The sequence below is a fragment of the Aulonocara stuartgranti genome (genome assembly GCF_965226115.1).
Source record: "Aulonocara stuartgranti genome assembly, chromosome: 22".
Lineage (NCBI taxonomy): Eukaryota > Metazoa > Chordata > Actinopteri > Cichliformes > Cichlidae > Aulonocara > Aulonocara stuartgranti.
Window position 1 is genome coordinate 16,840,389 of NC_138957.1, and position 23,928 is coordinate 16,864,316.

The 23,928-nt window shown below is 38.7% G+C and overlaps 1 protein-coding gene across 8 annotated transcripts in view; it reads left to right on the forward strand.

Moving 5' to 3' along the window:
• Nucleotides 1–23,928, forward strand: part of calcr (calcitonin receptor) — a 71,640-nt gene that overhangs the window by 27,218 nt on the left and 20,494 nt on the right. For 4 of the 8 annotated variants that reach the window (XM_082521220.1, XM_082521216.1, XM_082521217.1 and 1 more), the window contains 15 exons: nt 6,837–6,904; nt 11,386–11,536; nt 11,953–12,060; nt 13,852–13,937; nt 14,037–14,178; nt 14,276–14,386; nt 14,582–14,694; nt 14,817–14,889; nt 16,068–16,178; nt 16,334–16,446; nt 16,564–16,729; nt 16,819–16,929; nt 17,015–17,127; nt 19,160–19,251; nt 22,316–22,442. In XM_082521220.1, the coding sequence (XP_082377346.1) occupies nt 6,860–6,904; nt 11,386–11,536; nt 11,953–12,060; nt 13,852–13,937; nt 14,037–14,178; nt 14,276–14,386; nt 14,582–14,694; nt 14,817–14,889; nt 16,068–16,178; nt 16,334–16,446; nt 16,564–16,729; nt 16,819–16,929; nt 17,015–17,127; nt 19,160–19,251; nt 22,316–22,442 (1,662 nt within the window). In that variant the 5' untranslated portion in view covers nt 6,837–6,859. Of the gene's footprint in view, nt 1–805; nt 894–1,829; nt 1,908–6,836; nt 6,905–11,385; nt 11,537–11,952; nt 12,061–13,851; nt 13,938–14,036; nt 14,179–14,275; nt 14,387–14,581; nt 14,695–14,816; nt 14,890–16,067; nt 16,179–16,333; nt 16,447–16,563; nt 16,730–16,818; nt 16,930–17,014; nt 17,128–19,159; nt 19,252–22,315; nt 22,443–23,928 lie in introns of those variants that run through there. The other 4 variants (XM_082521218.1, XM_082521219.1, XM_082521222.1 and 1 more) reach the window with 4 other exon arrangements.

Consider the following 23,928-nt stretch of genomic DNA (forward strand, 5'->3'; position numbering starts at 1 on the left):
GATAACACACATGTGGAATAATTGCCTGCTTTAGACATCATTTTGCCTGTAATATCAATCTAGTTAACCGAACGCTGGTATTTATTTTAGTACCGTATTAAAATCTCTACACCCCAAGCCGGAGCCATTAACTTCCACTTGTGCTCTAACTGCATTTTATCCCCCATACACTGAAAAACGGTCTCATTTGTCTAAGCTACAGAAACTATGGTAAATAATACATTTTTTTTTATTTATAGGCACCTTTCAGACCCTCATGGTCACCTTACAGTGGACTTCTATTTATGTAGCGTTTTTATACTCTGAGCACTCAGAGGACTTTACACAACAGGCTCCATCTGTACACTAAAACACACGTGTTCATACATGCACTTTTTAAGCATCATGCCCACTCCTGAGAAACGACTATAATATTAATCCAGTATAAACAGTAGTGCGCTGCTTCACCGGAGTATATATTTTAGCTGATGTGTGTGCTCTCTGATCTCTCTGTGAAATATGCTGCGGAACAACAATTAGCAATAGCACTGTTCTAAAATGCAACCAAGTGAGATGAAAAAAAAAATTCTATAACAGGAAGCTGTTTAATGTTTTAACCACTTTTTTAGCTGACATATATTTTAGGCTTGCCTTGGGAGTGAGAGAAAAAAGCTTTGAAAAAGAAGCTGGAAAGGCAGACCTTTTTTAAAGCAGGAGATTGTAAGAGAAAGGAAGGAGGGCAAGGAGAAGGGGGAGCCGGAGTGAAGACAGGGGGAGGCGGACAAGAGAGCGATAGAGAAAGGAGGTGATAGGGGGAAAAGATTAAAGGAGCTGGAGATATATGGAAACGAAAATAAAGGCCAGAGAGGAAATCAGAACGCTGAGAAAAGTGGGATATGGAGGCGGTGGAGGAGGTAAATGCATGGAGAGGAAACAACTCTAGCTGTTCTTTTTACTTTAATTGGAGAAACATTTGGTATATTTTTAGACAGAGGATAAACCTAAAAAACACGAACAAGTCTTTTCACATTTTTCCAACTTTAAAACGTGACTCATAGCAAAGTGTTGGAAGTGACTGATCAGTCCACACGGGCAAAGCAGCGCAAAGGTTTTTATCTTCACTGGATTTTTCTCTACTTGTTCTTATTTGTTGGCATGCTTTGTCTTGTTAAAGTTTATTATAGTTTGAAAGTAAACTTGCAGAGACTTTAAATAGCTGGCGATATATGTACTTATTCATCACAAGGCGTTTTTTTAATTTATTTATTTTCGCCCAGGGCGATGCAATTTATTGGAGGAAATGGTTGTGAAAACTCTGCTGGTAAACATTCAATCTGTGAAATTGAATTCTGTGCTTTGAATGATATAAACAGGCTTTTATAGTGACGGATTTAAGCTGCGTTGAATCCACAAAGTTTGCTTACTGTTGCAGGAAAAAAAGAGATTTCACATAAATGTAGGAATATATTGATATATTGTGGTTTAAGAGACAGACCTCATTGTGCTATATAACACAGTAACATTACTTCATCAGCTTCATAGATTACCTTTAAGAAAATGGGTTATTTTATCCCAGTGTGCTTTATTTTATGAGGCGCTTTAAGGATTATATATGAATATTTATGTATTGTTGCACGTGTGTTTAGTTTTTCTACGGTAGCCCTAAGAGGCCAAACGGACTGCAACTTAAGAAAACACCAGCAATAAAAAAAAAACGCTGCAAAAGCAGCAAAACACAACAGAAATAAGAAAAAAAGAAAACAGAAATAGAAAAAAACTGATTTCCAAAAGCATAAGGGAAGTGTTTCTGGGGAGACAATAACCCTACGGACCAGTTGCAGGAACCAAAATATGCTAAGAATTGAGCTGGGAGACACTTAAAAGAAGTGGAGGATCTATCGGTTTTGTGAGGGAAGAAAAGATGAGAGGTAAGTGTGTTAGCTTAATTATTAGCCTAAAAATCCATCATCAGTATTATATGAATCATGAGAAACAAACACACTTACCTAGCATGTTTTGGTTCCTGCAACTGGTCCGTCGAGTTATTGTCTCCCCAGAAACACTTCCCTTGTGCTTTTGGAAATCAGTTTTTTCCTATTTCTGTTTTCTTTTTTTCCTATTTCCGTTTTTCCTGTTTCCGTTGTGATTTGTGTGCTTTTGTGGCGTTTTTCTTATTGCTGTTGTTTTCTTAAGTTGCAGTCCGTTTGGCCTCTCAGGGCCACTGTATTTTTCCACCAATACCAAAATACTGGATATACACTGATTCTATTGTTAACTCTTAATGAGTGAACATTGTCTCTTATTTAATGCGTATATGTACGATGTATCATCCACACGCTATTTCTAATCTTTATCACTCTCTTTGACAGCACAGGAGGCCGTCACATAGTATACATAAAACTTCCTGGGAAGTGCGGTTATGGATGTGTTGTAAACTTGAGTAGCAGTAAGGAAATTCCTCAGCTTGTAGATCATGCAGTTTATAAATCAGTTCAAATATTTTGCTCTTTAAGCAAGAATTATACAACGGCCTTGCGGGTAACATTCACAATCTGTCAGTTTATCAGACTAATCCACCTGAGCTCGCATCATGATCCGGCTCATTTATCGCTACCTGGCAACGGCATGCCAGAGCACGTCTGTGTGCCTGCTCCCTTCAGCCTGAGCGATGGGGTCTGAAACGGTGAGTCAGGAGACGCTGCATCGGGCCGCCGCATCCTCCATCACCGATGTGATGTCAGCACAAATCTGTGTTGTCACAGTGCCTGTGACCGCTCGCTGCATGAGGAAAGAGAAGAGATGGGTGGCTCTGTCTGCTGCTGTCAGTTTGATATAGGGACGACATAAAGAGAGGCAGAAAAGGGGAGAGGAGGAGAAGGAAAAACGGAGGGAAAACACATAAATTTCCAATAAGAAGCAGCACACACAAAGTTGACATTGCGCCCTTTACACGTTTGCAGTTTGTTTAAATAAAAAAGGCACAAATCTAGATTCTAAGCTTAAAAGAAATCTGCTGTTGGAATCACCAATCAAAGACAAAAGACATAATAGAAGCAGCTGATGTCATCATTTTGAATTCATTTAATATATAAAAGCTAAAGACATACTGCTTTTAACAGTCATTTAGTCTCTAGCTTACCCTTAAAGTGAAAATAAATGGTTTTCATTGTATTTTATTGTATTTTATTTAGAGTATAACTAATGTTGCACCTAACCTGCTGCAGCTACGCTCGCTCTGCATCAGCTTCCAGTCCTAAACAGCGCTGTTATACTGTTTACGTTCTCCTCTGTGCCCCCTCATCCTGTTTGAGCGCTCGCTCTCATCTTCTCTACGGGGAGTGTGCGGAGCTTCATGCCTCACTGTTCTTATCACATTGGACCCATCCGCCTACAAAATGCTCTGGGGTCTATTTTTAGACACGTACATGGAGCTAATGGGAAAGGATAGCCTAACCTCTTCCCTGATGAAAGTCGAATATAGCCTGGAGATTTGAGTTTGAGTCCTGTCACGTGTGAAGCAGAGCTGTTAAGATTTGAAACGTGCAAATTTATTATTGATGGGCAGAGAGTGTGTTATAATGTTGAAATGCTCCAGGGGTTATTGATGTCTCAAACAGTCCCAACTACCTACCCGGCACCGAGTACACACCCAGTTCCCATAATCTTTATAACAATGCCTACATAGCAGCTCTCCTACTACTTCAATTATGCAATAGGTGCCTTAAAAACCTGTCCATAGGTGTATTTTCTGATTTTGTTTGAATTCTTGTTACCATCTAAAAAAAATAAAAATTAACTTTTTTTGGTTTGTTTTTTTACTTTGGACTATACCCAATGTTTCCAGTGTTTATGCTAGCCTAAAAACCTTCTGTAGCTCTATCTATCAGAGTAATATTGATATTCACAGAGCCATTAAAAGTGGCATTTAAAATTTAAAGTGCTTTCCTATTTTACATACATAAAATATATGAAATAATTGAAATAATTCAGTACCATTATTTCCTGCCTGACAGTTTCAGTCGTTCTCAGTGATGCCTTTTCTACTTGGCATGAAGTGAGTAATGTCATTTGTCCTAACAGCGTTTAACTGTTATTTGACTCGTTGTGGAAAGTCTCTGCCTCACAGAAAATGCAATTAATCCGCTTTTAGATAAATTCACATGCGTGTGATCACCCAGTGGTGATTAGCAGGATAAGTGACTGATGTGGAACCTCTGTGCTGCAGTAATAGTAGTGTTCATGGATCTTCTGCTCCTAGAGGCAATTTTGGGATCCATACTTCTCCCTCGCCTGTCATGTCTCATCTCTTTCCTAATGATCGCTATATTTGTGCGCTTCTTTGTTTTCCTTCCCCGCTTCTTTTCAAAGCAGCGGTGAAAACTGCTTTGTCGTTATGATCTTCAGCTTTTAGACACTGAGGTGGACCCAGAAAAATAGTCCAGTAAATTCTGGTCTATTTTTGGGAAAATATAGAGCAGCATTTAGGCTTGGACTGAAAATGTTTGGTGATTAGGAGTGGGCTAATTACAGTCATTCTCTAACTCATTATTATTATTATTTATAATTGTTATTTAACCCTTTAAGACCTACCATAGAACCCAAATCCGCCAGAGCTTATATTATATTTTTACATGCTGTAGTGCCATTTTTGGGAGCATTTCAAGCTGATATACATCAATACAACCATTATAGCCCACATTTTAATAATATGTATGCATTAAGTGCATAGTAATTACATAAATTGCAAAAAAGTGCAATAAACTACAAAAAAATTGAAAATCTTTTGTTTTTTTTAACATATATTTCTAGTTAGAGAAATTTAAGAGGCTTATCTCTCAAAACTGTAAATACAAAAAAGTTGCACAAAATAGTTTACAACCACAGGAAATTTATTCTGAGTGTCTTCATAGTTTTATTTTTGAAATACACCAATTTTCATATACTGCAGGAAAAACGAAAATAAATATTATATTGCAAATTTGCCAAAAAAAACAGCATATGCATCAAAATAAGCTAAACTATATATAACAGCAGTGCAATATGAGTCCTAAGCATCCCAGAAATGACACAGAATGTCATAAAGTCAAACATAACTTTTAAAAACACCAGTATAGGCTCATAAGGCCCTGATGGTAAAACCGTGTTTCTGGAATATTATGTTTTTGTTGCTGCAAGTGCTTCTATGCAATTTTTGCAAAGCTGTATGTGGAACGAAACTGTGACCGAGGACAAGCTGATGGCATAAGATGTAAGTACAACTCCTCCAGTTTCATATGCAAAAAAAATTATTGCGCTAACTTACGTGGTTGCAGTGCTACTGGGATTTAAAAATAGTTACGCAAAACCTCCAACCGGCTTTAAAGGGTTAAACCTAATTCGTGGGATTTTAGCAGTTTTTCAGCCCAAGTTGTACATTTAAGATCACCTCTGTGGGCTCTAGATTTTTGTATTTTTAAAACCCCAAATTTCAAATGGATCAGTGTATCTGTGACAGTCTTATTGTGTTGTGTCATTTGTGTTTACTGAGCTTTGGTTTACACTCGATTTGCATTATCAAAAAATCTGTGACCATGAGCATAAAACTTACTTTATATATATACATATATATATATACATATAACTAGTCAGTAAATGTCAGCATGTATTTCCACAAAGGGACTGGTAGAAAACATTTCCTGTTTTCTCAATCACAAACTGTAAGCTGTAAAATTTTGCAAAATACTTTTATTTAGAGTTAGAGTTAAAAACAATTCAACATAACTTAAAAATCAAAAGAAAAAGAAGGATACAGTCTTTGGGTCTTAAAAGTGAAAAAGATTTGATAAAGCCATGAGCAGCTATAGAAAACTGAATGATAAACCGTGTGATTCAAAAAGAGATTTACAGAAAGAAAAAGTTTGGTTTCCCATTGTCTTAATGAAAGCCTTTGGAACCGTTAACAAAGGCCCGGTCAGAAGATGTCAAGCAGCGGCCCGGATCATATGAAGTTAACATCTCATAGGTATAGACAGGAGTCAGACCATGAAGGGCTTTAAAAGCCAGCAATAAAATGTTCAAATGAAGTCTAACACTAACAGGTCACATCAAAGGAAACCAGTGAAACGTCGAAACATAAGAACTGGAAAAGATTCAAGGGATTCCTGTTCAGACATCAGCATCGCTAGACTTACACTCTTGGCAGATCCAGGTATATTTGTCATCCTAAAGCTAAGTAGCCTACCATCCGTGTGCGTCTGAAGCCAAACAAATACTATAAATTGTCCTTTCATGGTGATTTATTGGACTGGCTCATGAATGCGTATCGTACCCCCTGGGCCACTGTGGGGTGTGGAGAACAACCAGTGGGTCATTGTAACTGTTCAAACTGCAGAATGATGGGTTTTCAACAGGGACTCTGTTAGCCTGAGAAAAGAGACCTGAAGAGAATTTTAATCTCACATGCACTCGGTTACTGAACCGTCCGCCCAGCTCCTGTCGTCCTGCGGAGCTAGAGGCTCAGCGCAAAATGATTAATGAGCATCAACTATTTCGGTCCGAATGTGTTTCTGCTTTTCATCATTCTTTTTGCTCTCCCAATGTAAAGTTACTCCTTTTATGCCATTGTTTCGCATCCTGACAGACACGCCGTCTCACCATCTCCCAGGCACGCGCACAAAGGCGAGGAGTGTGGAATGTCACAAACTGCAGCGCTGCTGCAGTGTTTTGCATTTCAGATGACTGATTGCTGTGACTGTTTTCTCCTGAGAAGCTGTAATCCTGATTTGAAACAGCACACTGTTTGTTTAGTCAGTCACCTTCACGGTAGACAATTTATTTTTCTGATAGGTTTAACATGTTGTTCTCCTCCCTCTCTCTAGAGATCTCCCTGTGAGAGGAAGATATGAGGTTAATGGGCTCCATTTGGATCCTTTGGTTTCTCCTGGTGGTAAGCTCACTTTTTACACAAGGATGTACAATGGCATATATTTCTGAAGGCCCTATCTCTCACTTTGCCAATTTTGTATGCTGTACATGTTTCCTGAACAAGATTCAATTCTCATTAAAGGGATGTATAATATGTTGTGGTCTAGTGGTTTTCTTTAACCAGCAAATTCACTCACCCTGTAAAATTAACTGTAGAACTACCCCAGTTTAAATATCCCCCAATATAAATGAGCCAAGTATATATATGTATAGATGTGCATTTTCTATTCTATTCAAAATATAGCTGATCCTTGCCCTTTATGCAGAAGATCACAACAGTTTTAATGTAAAATGACATCTTCAGATGCAAAAAGACACATTGGACAAGTCATTTCTTAAACTTATGAATATTTTAGTGGATTTCCAATCAAAAGATCAAAAAGGTGTGATTTAAGCGTGACTTTCAGCTTTAGTGCAAGAGGTTTAATTTATTATTTGTGTTACATTAAATCTTCATACATAGCACACCATTTTCAGAGGCTCAAAAATAATTGGACAAATTAGGATTCCTCCCTTGAGATGCTCTGCCAGGCCTTTACTGCAGTAGCCGTCACTTGCTTTTTCATGGTTGGTGCAACAGGCTGGAAAAAGTTCAAAGGCTTTGATTAACACTCTTGAATTCACAGCAGGTAAGTATTTACAGCGTTTCGCAACACTACTAAAGTTGATATTGAAACACTGGGTTTCAAATCTTTCTCTTTTTGTAGGTTCAAATCCAGTTACCAAATGTTCACTGTTCTCTCAGCTTGCAGGCAGAGCTTGGTTTTGGTTGCTTTCACGAGTAGAACTGCAGGTAAAATTCTGTTTTCCACAGCTGTGTTTACTGCGACATATTCTCCACACACGCTAGTGCAGGTAAGTTCCCTCCAAACCCACAGGTAAGTATTTTTTGTGAGAAAAAGAGTAAGTCAGGCAGGCACACCAGGACACAATCTGCAAAAAAAGGAGGACAGGTCAGGTAAGTATGGCGCACTGGTCACCAAGTTAACAAGCAAATAAGGTAAGAGGTCTAAATTAGTCATTCCTACAAGAAACAGAGAGGAGAACAAGGGTTATATACTGCTGCTGGTAGCAGATGAGGATCTACTTGTGGGAGGAGTAAACAAAGTTAATACTCAAGCCCACACACACGATAGAGAGAAGAGAGATGGAGCAAATGGAGAAGATCGTTTGTTTATACTCTTTTGTAAAGCGTCCTTGGGTTTCTTGAAAGGTGCTGTACAAATCTAAGCTGTTATAATTATTAAAAGAATGAAAGAAACTTAGAACCTGAGAGGACAGGGGGACCATGACATACTGTGGGTCTTTCTGTTTTCAGTTTTCATAAGTGGAGGCAGAGATTCAGGTGAATGATTTGGCCATTGAAGAATACTCCTTTTCTTTGCCTTGAGAAATTCTTGGGTTGCTTTTGCAGTAAGCTTTGGGTCATTATCCACGTCCACTGTGATGCACTGTTGGATCGGTTTTGCAGCATTTGGTTAAATCTGAGTAGAGAATATAGCCCTGTCCACTTCACAATTCATCCTGCTGCTTCCATCAGCAGTCACGCCATCAGTAAACACCAGTGACCCAGCTCCACTGGCAGCCATTCATGCCCATGCAATAACATTTCCTCCACTGTGTTTGACAGATGATGCAATACACTCAAGCTGTTTTTCTCCTCAATATCTTTGTTTTCATCCGTCCATCTGCTCAATGGGGTCTTTAAGGTATTTTCTAGCAGAGTTGGGACTTCTTTTTCTTGAGCGTTAACCAGTGTTTTTCACCTTGTTGTATTGGATGCTGTTGTTAACCATGGAAATTATTTTGTGATCATCCACATCATTGTGGTCTTTCAGGCCGCTTGGTGTTGCTGAGCTGGCCTCTGCGCTCCTTCTGTTTAAGAATCACCAGATTGCTGATTTGGTCACTTCTAAAGTTTTTTTTCTCTCTCTGTGAAGTTTATTTTGGTTTTTCAATCCTAATGATGATCTTTGTCTTTATATCGACATCTCTTTTTTCCTCTTTGGAGAGCTAAAGTGAACAGCTACCAAATTAAAGTTCAACGCTTTGAATTAATTCCAGATGTTTTATCTCCTTAATTTGTGATAAAAAAAATAATGAGGGAAGATGGAACTGCTTGCCAGTCAACTGTCCAATTACTCTGAGCCTCTGAAGCCTGGGGGCGATGTATAGACATGTCTGTGATTTTTAAACAGTTAATACAATACTTTTGTAAAACCTTGATTTAAAAGTCTGCACTTCAATCACATCTTGTTTGTTTGATTTAAAATCCATTGTGTTGGTGCTCAGAGTCAAAATAACAAAAACGGTCTCATTGTCTAAAGCACTTAACCGCACGATTGCATTCTGGAACAGGATTGGGGAAGTCAGTCACAAGGTTACTTTTAATGACGAGGCTCTGCCCGATTTTATTTGAGCTTTAATTAGCTTTAAATTGTCTTTTTATTTCTTACGTTTGTTACTCTGGATTTATTCTGTTGCTCTTGTAACACACTTTGTAATGGCAATTTTGAAAAGTGCTATGTTAATAAAGTTATTTGTCATTTTGATAACAGCACGTCCTTTCATCAGCCACAGAAAGAAGTCACTTTTTTAGTTTTGGTTTTATTTTTGTACCACTTTTGTGCCGCTATGTACATGGCCTCAAAATAAAGGCTATACACGTATAGCAAAAAATAATGAAAGGCAGTGGAGAGTAGAAATTGTGATCTTTATCAAAGAAAAATGGATTAAAGATTCACTATGCATAAAACACCAGGAGGTAAACTTCCTGTTAGAGGTTAATAGAGGCAATAAAGGAAATAAAACCTAATGCAATAATCTCGTATTAATAACCAATCTCTGGACATTATATGAATGTCCAATAGCAGTGCCATATAAACAACAGCCTACAGCAGAAAGCTCTTAATGGAGATCTTGACCTCAAATCTTGATCTTGGGCTCTTCTGAACACCAGGATCAGATATTTAATGCACCTTGGAGAGCTATGACATTTCCCCAGCCCCAGCTTTTGAGGAATGTCATCAATTAGCTTAATGGGGCTGTTGTAATCATCGGTCACAGAGCGTAACACAAACCGTATGTCATATAGGGATGACATGTTTTGGCATGGTGTTCTATCATGTAATGATGTGCCCTATTAAGGTATTACAATCAAAAGTCAAACTTTGAAGTGGAGCTTGTACAAATTATGGTTAGTTGAATAATTAAGGTCTTAATAAAATGATCTTCAACACCAACTGGGTGAAAAATTTTGAACTTTTTACAGATTTTTTTGAGTCAACGGGCTTCATGGAAAATCATTTGGTATTCTTCAATGTCGCAGGGAGATGGAAGTTTACTTTCCTAGCCTGCATTTCTGCTTGAGTTGAGGACGAGGTCTTCCAGCTAAATATGTATGCCTGATGTACCTGTGCAGGTCTGCCACGTGTTTCTGTGTTGTGTGGTTTTGTCATGTTGAATACAAAAGACTTGTGTAGGTGATGAAGCTGTTAGACCATGACATGCGAAGTTGTTTTATTTTTTCTCATTCAGCTCAGCTGTTGATACTGGTGGTGGCCTGGTGGTCGTATGTATGACGTCATTTACTTCAATGCTTGGAGTGACATCATATGTACGGCTGCTAAACTGCTACATGGGACATCAGCTCTCAAACAAAAGCCACTTTTTAAAAACCTGCTTTGTATTTTTCTTTTTTTTTACAAACTTTTTATCGTACAGGTAAGGACGACACTTTGATCTAGTCACAATTTGTATTTCCTCCACAGACAACCAGGGGATTGTGGGTTTGCATCTCATTTGTGATATGTAGACACAATCTCCCAAGCAAAGTACTAAATTTCCACAAAGAATTTGGAAAATGCAAGTGCACGAGCCTTCGAGAGGCTTAATTTTCAGCCAAAAAAAGAAGGAAGATAAGTCACAGCAAGATGGGCTCTTTATCCTTCAGTGAACAGCATTATCAGAATCAGCATTTCACACAGCGGGCTCTCCATTTTAATGTTACCTCCAAACACAAACAATAGAGCAGAGAAAAGATTCATTGGGAGAAAGTCAGCTGCTTAACGTCCTTTGTGAGCTTGCAAACATTTTAATGAGTTACACAAATGGAGCGTGAGTAGAATTTCAAAGCAGAGTGAAATCCTCATCAGAAAAGCTTTGAAGATGCTTCAAAAACTTTCCATGCTGACTTTTTTCATTTTTTTCTATCCTTTATCCAAATGCACATCTTTATCCAAGCATAATAAAACTCTGAGATATTATAATTGAAACCTACATCACCATTCAAGATGATATTTACCTTTTTTTTGGACGATCAAAGAAATGTAGATCAGAGCAGAAACCGCAAACAACACAATGATGCTTCCCTGGCCACGGCACGTATTGCACTTAGTGTAGGGCATGTCCTCCTCTCAACTCTAATTCATGTTGTCTCCACAGTGCAGGACAGCGGAAGGCACTGACTCAATCTCAGACCCATCGCTCAGTCCTCAGCAGAGCATTGTAGAGGGACAAAGTGTGCAGGCGCTGAGCCAGGGTCAATACAAATGTCTCGAGCTGTCCCGCAAAGGCCGCCAAGAAAGCAGAACTGGTGAGAGGTCCCAAATTAATTTCAGGCTTCTTGAGACCAAATCCATTAACTCTGGGAGGGCTTTGCAGGTGGAGTGATGTAAAACTATTGAATGGGACCAGAACAATGTTTGTGTTCTTGTTAAAGATGATAGTGGCACTGCTGCAAGCTAACTGGCCCAATAGGGCTTTTAAAGTTTAGGCCGCAAGACGTAATCACATCTGTAGAGACATTATTTTACATTATATTACTCTGACTAAAAATGAATAATACAAAATTCTTTTTTAAATTGTAACGTAATGCAGAAAAGACAAGGACATTTTCCCTTTTTAAGTTTTTTCTTTAATAGTATACTTATGTAAGAAAAATAAGTGTTTATGATAGTAATTACACCCCCACCCCCCCCCCCCCCCCCTTTTTTTTTTTCCTTCTTCGAGGGGTGCGCTGTGATTACATGTGGGATGGTTTGTTGTGCTGGGATGAGACACCAGCCGGGACATCAGTAACACAAAATTGTCCGCATCATCCTCAACTCTACCCGACTGGTAAGAACGTTTTTCGCATCTCTCACTAGATTTACAGCAACAGGCAGTCTGAAGTGAGACCTGCTGGGTAACATCGGGAAAATGGCTAATCGTGTCTCACAGAGGCCAGATAGCTTGCTTAACTTTGTTCTGTAAGGACTTAAAATTTCACAGCTGCGGAGTTCTGCTTAGTTTTAGTGTATGGTTTTATGAATTTTATGCATAACAGAATTATTTTTAGACATATGTCTTAAACTTAATGGCTGATGCATGGAAACCACGCATCAGCCATTAAGTATCATCAGTTTTATTCATAAAGCAATAGAGTGATTGATGTGAAACTTAGCTGAGGCAGATTATCTATTATGTATTACGTAAATCCCCTCGTCAGGTCAAAGGTTAATGCTTTTGTTTATCACACAGCCTCAGCTTAGTAATACGATCTTAAGACGGTAACCATCTTCATTCAAGCACAACTGTGCAACTGGTTTCGGTGTAACCTGCAGATATCCAAGCCAATAATTCAATCCCATTCATTGTTTATTAATGTTGATACATTTTAACTTAGTACTAACTATTTGCTTGAATGCTCAAATTTGATTGGCCAATCTTCTGGACACTACAAATTTAAAACCAGAAAGATTCCAATAGCAAAAATGTTGTTGCTTGCCTACAGATTATGTGCACTTATATAAAGATAATAGTCTGTAGAGATTAAGCATAACCTTGCATAACTACTTGGTTGCAGATTCATGAAAAAGCCCAATCATATTTGCTTCTGTATGACATGCTAGAGAAAAGATTAATACACTGTAAACAAGGTAAAACACGATCCTACTGTACTCTTTGAGTCAGGCAGGATAGAAAAACAGATTTATTCATATTGAATTTGACTGTGATTATATAAGTACAATTGATGTTGGGATTGCAGCATTAAGCGTTTCCAAAGAATGTGCAGTTTTTACATTGTGAGTAGTACAAGGTTCAATAATGTCTAGTTGAAGAACTCCAGACTCAAGTCATGTCTGATTTAGGAGATGCAATATGACGAAGAGAGCAGAGGTGAAGGAGAGGACAGAGAGATGAATGAGGAATATGTAAGGGTAAAAAAAGACAAGCAAAAGAAAAGAAAAGAAAGGGAGGAATTATAAAAATATATAGGGACGCTCGATTCCTGACAGATGGATAGGGAGCGAGAACATGAATGTGGGAACAGAGAAGCCATTTTTGTAAGAGACGGCTCATGAAGGATCTTCCCAAAATGCCTGGGTACCCACATGACTCCTTGAAAGCTGACGCTGCTGATACGAGGTCTTTGGGAAGACGTACAGTAGGAAGTGGTTGCTGAACAGTTAATGAGCTGCCAGAGAGGACTAGGCAGTCGGACTGCAGTTGTTGATGTCAAGAACAAAGTGATCTCACTGATAGGTCCAGCCATGGATCTCCACTACATGTGGTTTAAAACCTGACGTATATGAAATGACCGTACAATTATTCCAAATGTGGACATTTCTATGTGACTAACTTCTGATGATATTTTTCGAGCTAAGTTAAATGCATTTGTTTCATAATGCCAAGGTTCGGGTTTAGATTTATGTGTTTGGGCTATGCCAATGTTTTACTGTTGAAAAACACTGAAAGACGCAGCCAAAGCATACAAAGAATCTCTACTGAACTCTCTGCTAAACAAACAGGAGCAGTAGACTGTGCCTGTAAGCCGTTTAATATAGTATATGAGGCTTTTAGGAAAATTATTGATGGATAATGTTGTTGTAGCACTGCCAGTGAGGCTTTTTCCCTTTTTTTCCACAGAAAAAATGACCAAATATTGTGATGAATCAGGTAACTGGATCCAGACTGGCTCTACCTGTCAACAAACTTTAAAGGACAAATTAGAGGTAATTGATCATTGTTTTGTTTTTTCTCTGAAAGTGATTGAACAAGACAAAGCTTGCATCAGTTTCTATATGCAGCAGACTAATATTTTTCTTTCCCAGAAGGAAATCCCTGATTTTCAAAGGGATGCAGCAGCAGAGCCAACCACGGAGGCTCCAGGGGTTAGCACAGAGAAAATTATCCTTGACAATGAAAAGAAATGCCAAGAGAAAATGAAGAATGATCCACCTTATAGAAAACCAGGTCAATATATCACATTCATCAGCATCTGCATTACAGGCTTGCAAATTTATGAATAATAGGCCTGTAAACATTTCTTTGCTTTTTTTTCCTGGTGTAGGGCGGTATTGTAGTCGTACCTGGGATGGGTGGTTGTGTTGGGATGACACTCCAGCGGACACGTACGCCTCCCGAAACTGCCCTGATTATTTCGGTGACTTCGACCCCACAGGTGAGCAAAGACATTCAAGAGGATTTGCTCATCTGATAAACTGTTACAATATCTAAACATCTAAGTAAGAAGAGGAAGCGTTACACTGTTTCCACACAGTAAGGTCCTCGGTTTGAATCCATGAGCAGAAGAAAATGAATGAATGGATGGATAGTAAAAAGCGCCTGTATTTAGTGATGGAATTATTCTTTACAGAAAAGGCAACTAAGTACTGTGGAGCAGATGGGAAGTGGTTTCAACATCCAGACAGCAACAGGACTTGGACCAACTATACGCTCTGTGCAACCACCCATGAGAAAAGGCAGAGGGTAACATGTGCTGAATGTAATAAACTGTTTGATGTGTGTTTATTTGACAGGTCCCTGCACATGGTCCTCAGTTTGTCTGTTCAGTACTGTTTAAAGCTGAAATTTTCATTCTTTCCGCATAGAAACTGAAGTTGCTTGAGAGTGAATATAGATGTCTCCTCAAAATAAAACAAGAGCCACCGTCTACAAAAACAGGTAAACTGATTCTTTCTTCTACACAGTGCTGAGCTTTTACACTACCTGGCCAAAGAAATTCAGTGCCTGGACTTCACAAAATAATTGGATAAGAACCTTCCATTGGATAATTTCTGATGATGATGATTAATGTTTTGGTTTACAGAAAGTTATTTAACCTCAAGGGATGCAGTGAGTAGCTTCCAAGTTCGTAAACAGCCATGTCTGGTGATGCATCCCATGGTTGTGAATAAGATGTTACTCTGTTTCAGAAGTCGAATTATCCACCTGCATTAAGCAAAAAAAACCCAATGAGGATATTGCGGAAATTACTAAAGCTGGATTAGGAACTTCCCGATGCATTATTTAAACCTGGGAGGACTGCTACGAGGAAGAAATGTAATCGGGGAAAAAATTCTGAATATGGTGAAGTGATCAGAGGTTATGTAAATGTTTGGTGACATCAAATCATTAAAAAAAAATTTAAATAATCCACCAGCACAACTCACAGCTATGTTTACTGGTGAAAGTAAGAGCATTCCCAACAAAAGAGAACAGTTGTGCAGCTTTAAGAAAAAATACTTATCAGTGAAGCGAATCGCAAAAAAGCCTCATTTTCCCAGGTAGCATAAAGATCGGACTTTGGAGCAACAGAAAAGTCTTGTGGTCTGATGAGTCCAGATTAACCCTGTTCAAAACTGATGGACAAGAAAGGTAAAAAAAGAAAGGTGGATGAGGTGCTCGTGCCTAATGCCTACCGTAGAACCCAGTGGGGGAGGTGTTGTGATCTCCGGTTGCTTCAGTTGTACAGAGCTCAAATGACCACCTGAATATTCACCAGATGGCAACGTCATCATTCAACAGGCTCAAACTGTGAAACAGTGGATCATGGACCACAAGACATTAAAACCACTGAGAATCTTTGGGATGCAGTGGAGAAGACTGTACCCAGCAGGCTAACGCTCCCTTTGTCAGTACAAGATCTTGTCTAAAACACAATGCAACTCAAGATGGAAATAAATGTGACGTTGCACAAAACAATGCCAAAGTGACTGCATCAAACCTAAAGATAGTCCAAGTAAATATTACTGTGTCTTGTTTTTAGCCAGTGAGATTTCCCTGTAATTATAAGTTTCACGTTTATCCATGTGAATTTGAGACCTATACACATTTGCTATCATGTTTTGTGGGTCCTACAGGACCGTACTGCAACCGTGACTGGGATGGCTGGTTGTGCTGGGACGACACTCCGGCAGGAACCACTGTCTCTCAGAGCTGCCCTGATTATTTTTCTGACCTTGACCCCACTGGTAGGTGGTAAAATTCAACACGGTTGCTTGTTTAAAGATTTGCTGCTTTCCTGCTAACCTTTTTTCGTCTTCTATGAATTATATTTTTAAAGAAAGAACTCAATGAGTGTTAAATTGTGTACAGCGATATATTTATACATAAGCATTCTTTTTAGAAAGGGCATCCAGGTACTGCAGAGAGGATGGGCAGTGGTTTCGCCACCCAGAGAGCAACAAGACATGGACCAACTATACACTCTGTGCCATCAACACTAAAGACAAGTTAAAGGTAATGTAACAATAAAGTGCAATTATTCCATACCGTTTTTCTCCTTGGTCATTGTTTAGTTTAACTGAGCATGACTCTGTGTGTGTATGTGTGATATTAAACTTCACTAAAATCAAGGCAGCCGCCCAGTTTTCCAGGGACACTGAGGTCAACGGTGCCGACGAGGCCACGGTCAGTCCCACGGCTAATCGGGAGCAGCAGGAAATAGTGAGGAAAAAAATCCTCGACAACCAGTACAAATGCTTCGAGAAAATGAATCGAGATCCGCCTTATAACAAATCAGGTAACAAGAATATCAAATGAAATGAAAATCTGGGGTTCTCTACTCCCCTCTTAATGTTTAAGTGTCATCACACTGCGTCGATGTTATAGGTTTGTACTGCAGTCGGAACTGGGATGGCTGGCTGTGCTGGGACGACACTCCAGCGGGAACTTACACTTTCCAAAACTGCCCTAATTATTTTCATGACTTCGACCCTACGGGTAAGCAGCGAGACTGAAGCATTGAGCTCCTTTCAAGTTCTTTTGATTTGAAGCGATTAACTTAGTTCATGACCGATATGTTCAGAAAAAGCAACAAAGTATTGTGGAGAGGACGGGCAGTGGTTTCGTCACCCGGACACCAACAGAACTTGGTCTAACTACACACTCTGCAATGAAAACACCAATGCCAAGCTGAAGGTAATTTATTTCAAATTTAAAACTATTCTGCTATCATTAATCTGCTGCATTGTGGCCACAGTGTGATGGGTCAGCATAATAGTTTCCTTTGTGCCAGGGGCTCTGCACTACCAAGATTCATAACTCTCCCATACTGGTGTGATACTGATCTAAAATAGCATAGCTGACATTTCAGACCACGCATGAGTTTGATGCATTTGTTTACATGACAGGCAGGAAGGCTTAAAATTACATTATTACCTGCTTACAGTTAGAATTTGTACATGTAATGGTCTTATCTCATGGGGCCAAGTCCAGACAAAGTAGGTTTTGTTTGACTGAACAAATAGAGTTTGCATTTATTGGAAGCTTGCTTCCAATAAATGCTTCCCAATAGCCTGTGCCACAGGCTATACAGTCATAGGAAGTCTCCTTAGTAATAGTGTTACGACGACATCTTCACATATTAACAACCTTCTCATCACCAACAGCCCACGGCTACAAAATGAAGCCTTTAACAACATTTTCCACATGAAAACCAGACCAGAGCATCACAGAACTCTCACTGGGAATACAAACACCCAGATGGACTGTTTGAACTTTAGTAAAACATTTTGGAAATGTTTTAATTAGTAGTGACTGTGCCTCTTTTATGGGCAAGCATGTTATTATCAACTCTTATGCCAAACCATTTGTGTTTGTGCAAAAATGTTCAGCAGCTGGCTTTAAATTTGGATCTGGAATCTTTCTGGATTTGTTGACCTTGACCATTCATAATCTCCCAAAAGCCGTTTCAATTTTGTTGTCATTGCAATTTGTTTTGTTTACTAATGGATATTTTGGCTATACAGTGAACAGAAGGTGTTAGAGTTAGACCTGGGGATTAAATTGTGCCAGAGATAGAAGATGTTTGCAGCACTAATCATTCATATTTGTGGGAAAAGTAGAAAAGTCAGGTTTTGTTTATCTCTGTTACATGTGTGTTTGATCACAGGGGGGTTAAAATGTTCAAATTTATTGTTGTTCGATTGGGCTGCACAGCTGTGCTCCATTATGTTTTATTGTTTGACAAATTATAATCCTCACTGGGAACACATGGAATCGAATGGTGTAAAGTTACCTCTTCCCACACGGCGCTTAACAAATGTATCAGACCCAATGTAAGGTCTATGTATTAGCTGCCCTAAATTAAGAGTACTAGTAATTAGAAAGTCATTTTTATGCTTTTGGTAATTGCTAATCCACCAGTATACGTAAGCTCCTTAATTGGAATTATGCTGCAAATGCTAAATTATAATTATTGTTTTACAAAAAAGCAGACTAAATAGTAAAGCACATTATTATTTTTAAATTAAGGTGCCAAATTTCATTTACTTGCATTCCTGAACACAAACATATTGAACGTTATGCTTGATTAACTTCTGACTTCTCGGAGAAGTAGATTGCGCCCTCTCAAATTTGGTCACTAGGCGTTCCCCGACTAGTTGGAAGGTGGTTACTGGAGGCTGAGGTGTGAAATCGCTTGCAAAGAGTTTGCTGCCCCAGAGTCTTACCTACAAACGACAGGCAGCTGTTGCAATTACAAGGGATCCCTTTGAGACTACTTTCACTTAGCAACAGAAAACAACCACCGAAAACCGATTGCCAGCTATTTGGGGAATATTCACTTATAGGCAAGTGATTGGCAGGCAGTTGCTAACCCATCTCTAAGCCTGTGTGAGAAAGTTATAATGAATAAACATGAATAAACTTCAAAGCTAACAGCATTAGTTTGGAAAATAATGAGAATGGTTTTCCTTCTCCTGTTTGCCTTTTTACTCAAACTAACTAAAGTTATCATTGAAAATATCAGTATTGGAAATCGGGTTCAGGATTGTGAAAGTGCAACAACATTTCTTGTTGAGCGTTTTGTCCTAAAAGTAAAAACCATCAAATTAATTCAGCTGAATTTTGTGGTAGACCTGAAAGTTAGCTTGTCGATAATAAAACATGTTCTTTTTGTCTAGTAATACACAGTATCTCTATCTTTGTGTTTTTTTGTTTTGCTTTACAGTCCGCCTACATCCTGTTTTACATGGCCATCGTGGGCCATGCTTTATCCATAGCCTCCCTGCTTATTTCTCTGGCCATCTTCTTCTACTTCAGGTAAAAGATTCAATGTGATGAATCTTTCCTACATGTGAGACTGCAGCACTGTGAGAATGCAACTGTAGTTTGATGACGCAATGATGATTAATAGGTGGTGTTGTCATCCTTAATGACTCATCATCTTTACCTGACATGATCTGACAGGCACAGTGATGTTGTCCTTACTCATTATTAGCACGATTCTTGTCTTTGCCTTATTTGGAGTCAGCAAAATATGAGACAGACTGTAATAAAAATATTATTCCCTGTCATAAATTAATGCAAAGTATCAATCTGACACTGCAGTTTCTCTTACACTATAGTCATACTAGGAAAAACAGTGGCTGGAGATGTGTCATAACCACAATTATTAGAACTATCTATAATGAACTTGTTGTCTTTGAGGACCACTCACAGTCAGTTGCCATCTTCAAAGGGACTTTGCTGCATCAAAATGGTGAAAAAGTGGCATTAAAACAGAGTCAGTATGCTATCAGTTTGTGATTGAGTAGCGTCAAATTGGCAATTAAATGCAATTTGTTTGGGATAATATGGTGATTCACCGTGATAAACTGGCAGAAATTGTAAATTTACATTAGCTACTTAAGGGTCCACCCAGAACCTCATAAATCTGAAACAGATTAGGGACATAGTTGCTACAGGATGGTGATTTAACAGCAAAATGATGCCGTCACTCAGGATCTACATAGGAACATAACCCGAATAAAAACAACTGGCAGCTGGATAGCAAAGACACACAGATGTCACAGATGAGTTGCACTCCTCAGCACAGACTGACTCAGACTCATTACGACATGTTGGCAATCTGTCTGTGTTTTTAAATCAGCATTTTTTTTGCAGCAACTCACCAATCTGAGAGTGTTGCACTTGGTCTGAGTCAGACTCCCACCAGGAGACCTGGCAACCCTGATGACTCTGGCAATCCCATTGTGATCCAAGGTGGTTGCCCAGGGGTTGAGAGTCTCAGCCTCTAGACAACTAGTTGGTCAGTGCAACTATTTGCAGCTTGTTTCTGGCCTAAAAAAAAGTCTGTGCAATCACCAGAAAACCAATATTTCAATTCAATTCAGTTTTATTTTTATAGCCTCATGTGGATTTATATTGTAAGGTAAAGTAATACTAGTCTACTAAGTTGTCCTATTTCTTAGTTTGTCTGAGTCATTAAGGTTACTTCTAGAATATGTAAATAATTTCTTTACTTTCTCACACATCTTCAGATTTTTGTGCATAGTTAAAATTCTGAGCAGAATGTGTTAGTGCTTTGCACCTGAGTTTATTGCTCATTATAGATGTTCATCCATACGGATGCTTAATCCCAGCGGAAGAGAATACAAAGTTAAGCAGTGTGCTTCAGCTGAAATTCAATTAGATAAGAGTTAAGAATAACAAACCAGATTAGCGGGAAAGAAATTGAATATTCAGTGAATAATCTATAATATTTTAATGATTGTGCCACAAAATAGTTGTGAAACTTTACGTTTCTCTGGGAAGTGAGGAATTTATCAGTGTTATTTCAAAAGAACTGAGGCTTTCCATTTAACTGAAGCAGCGACAAATAAAAAAAGACGCTTTTTACATTCTGAAACAATATTTAGAAACACTGGCTTGTTGGCCCTGTGGTTGGCGATTGTTGCAGTTATAAATTTTGATGTGCTGAAGTCTGCTGACCTCCTAAACACAGCTGTTATCCAGAACAGTTCTTGTAAGAGACCGTTATTGTGCAGCAAAGTTTTATACGCACTCATAAATCTAGAGGCCGAGTTTGGGGCAGGTGCATAATCACAAAACCCGCTGACCCACCGAGAGTCAAACTCTTCAGCTGCAGAGCAATTCAGTGGCCAGTCAAGGTTCATCGAGATTAAAGTCCTAACAAATTAAGATTTCAATAAAATAACAAGGTGTTTGGCTGAAACCGTCTTATCTTTTTTTTTTCCTCTCTTTGCAGCCATTACTTAATATATTCACTGCCAAAACATTTAAATTACTGGATTTTGTATTATAAGATCCAGATGTGAAGCTCACAGTGGTATGTGATGCTGTATAGTCGCTACTCTGTTATTTACAACTCTACATCAACGCTGTCAGGATTCCCAGATAAAAATACTCCAGTTTTCTGTGGAAAAATGGGGGCTGGTGGAAATTCTGACAGATACATTGGGACCTGTGACAGTTGAACGATGCTGCCATGGCCCCATTTTTGATAAGTCCTCCCTATATAAACTACATAGTTTTAAAAAAAAATTTTATGGGAAGAAAATTGGGTTTACATGTAATGAAATGGGCTGTACTGTATAAATAAAACTTACATAAATAATGAACAATTCCTACATTTCCTTTTTTGTCAGGAACTGGAGAAAGAAAAATGCCTGAATATTTGTACATGGCTGCTGTGAAAATGTGCTGCCCTATGCTATTTTTCAGGACATTTAGTGCTTTCATTGGTCTCAGGGGGATTTATGAATAATCAAAGATAAAATTGGCCATGAGAGGTATATGGATACAACTTATTTAACTGTAAAATGGGTATTTAATGGAGGGTATGTTCTGTGAAAAAGCAATTTGCTACAGGACTCCATTCAGCTCTGAAATGCAGTCTGTTTGATTGCTGTCAAGAAAAAAAACCCATCAAAAGCAATAATAATAATACTGATATGAGTGACTTTGATTCTAATAGTTGTTTTCACTTTGCCCGTAATGCATTTTATTACGCTATTAATCCTGAGTGGCCAGTCAAGCTAATGCGAATGCACCCTTGGGATCCATTATGCATTATTTAACAGCACTTCTAGCTTGTTCAGGCCATTTAGAGACAATCCATCTCATTGATCCACACTTTTTTTTCTTTGACAGCTGCAAAAAAAATCCGTTTGAGATGAAAGATAACAATTATGTGACACTTCACATCTCATTAAACTATCAGCCTGCTAGTCACTTCTCTTTCCTGTGCGTGTCATCGGTTGCACCAAGTTTTTGTGTTCTTTGATGTTGTGTGTGACTGAAAAGGTTTTATTCCACATTTGTGAACAGTATTATCAGCATTTTAATTAATCCTTGCACGCAGGAGTCTGAGCTGCCAAAGGATCACCCTCCACAAGAACCTCTTCTGCTCCTTCGTGCTCAATTCTGCCCTTACCCTCATCCACCTCATTGCCGTTGTCAACAATCCTGAAGTGGTGGCCAGAAATCCGGTGAGTAGATCCTCTCTTACGTATTTACCGCGACTTCCATGTAAACTACTGGTAGCTGTCACCTGCTAGTGACCAAAGCAATGACAAGGTTTTTGGTGCAGCACCTTCTTTGTGACTGAGTTCATCAGGCAATGGCCAGTAACCAACTGGTTTTATAATTCACCTTTTCCCTAATGACCGGAGGTTGCCCCAGGTTGCCAACTGGTCTTTAAACCTGTACGACAGGACCTTATTCCTCAGATAGCTATACTTACAGCACAAAGTCACCAGAACACCTTCAACATTTATTTCAGAAGATTTCCCCAACACACAAAATCATAAAAGAGTGACTATTAGAGTGGTTTGCATGAGAGGGTCATGATTTCCCAGGCTTCAACTTTGATGACCAACATCCTGTAACAGTGACACATTTATTACCTGAACTCTACCTGTAAAGTGAATCATTTACTCTTTCAGTCTGAAAAGGGAAGGAAAAGCCTGTCTTATGTCTTAATGCAGGGACTCCTCTGGTTGCAGACTGTGCAGAAGTTTATTGGAAACGCCCCTGTTGCTCACTTGACTTATGACTGCAATGAAAAGTTTCCCTGATGAGTTTATGGTCATGATCACTATTCTCAATACTTATTTAAATCAGCATGGTGTTCCCTCTGTAAATCGTGCTCCCATTAGAGTAAAAAAGAATGATAAAGCAGGTTAAGCTTTATGGTGTGCCTACCTTGGTTTACAGGCTGCTACTGTGTGCTCTACCAGTGCAGACTCAGATCCACCCCAATTTCAAAACTACATAATGCCAACATGCTTAAAGATATAATTCTATTAACGAATCTATGACGTAAGGACCATGATGGAAAATCATTTATGTACAGTATGAATGCACTGCACAGTGAACATCAACCCTGAGTCATAGTGAATGGCTCTAACTCAAGGAAAACAATTTCAGTTCCTGTAACCAGCAGCTCATTCAATATTTTTTGGACACGCTTCAGTTCAGTAAGTGCTAAGTACTTTTAAATAAACTGATTCTTGTGAATTAGGACATCTGGAGGTCCTGGAAGCAGCTACGTGACATTTGCTAAATGCTAACGGTAGCACACTCAAATCCTCAGTTCCAGTGCTAGGCCCCTCCTGCTAGATTTAACATTGACTGCCTTGTCTTTAGTTTAGCGTGTTAAGATAATAATAATAAGTCTTTAGCTATAATCGAAAAATACTTTTGAATACTTTATATAGCATTATTAGATTTTTGTTTTCCATGTATTTCATTGTCCATATAACCAAGATCACATGGCTGACTGACCCACTGACAAACCTGAACTATAAGACACTAGTGCTTGTTAGGAAAAGGAAAAAAAAAACACCATGCAGGAGGGACAAGTTGGTTACAAAACATGCAAATGTATGTATTTGTATTTAATTTATAGCATATTCATATGTTATAAATTATATAATTATTAAGTAATTAGTTTACAATTATAATAATGTATAT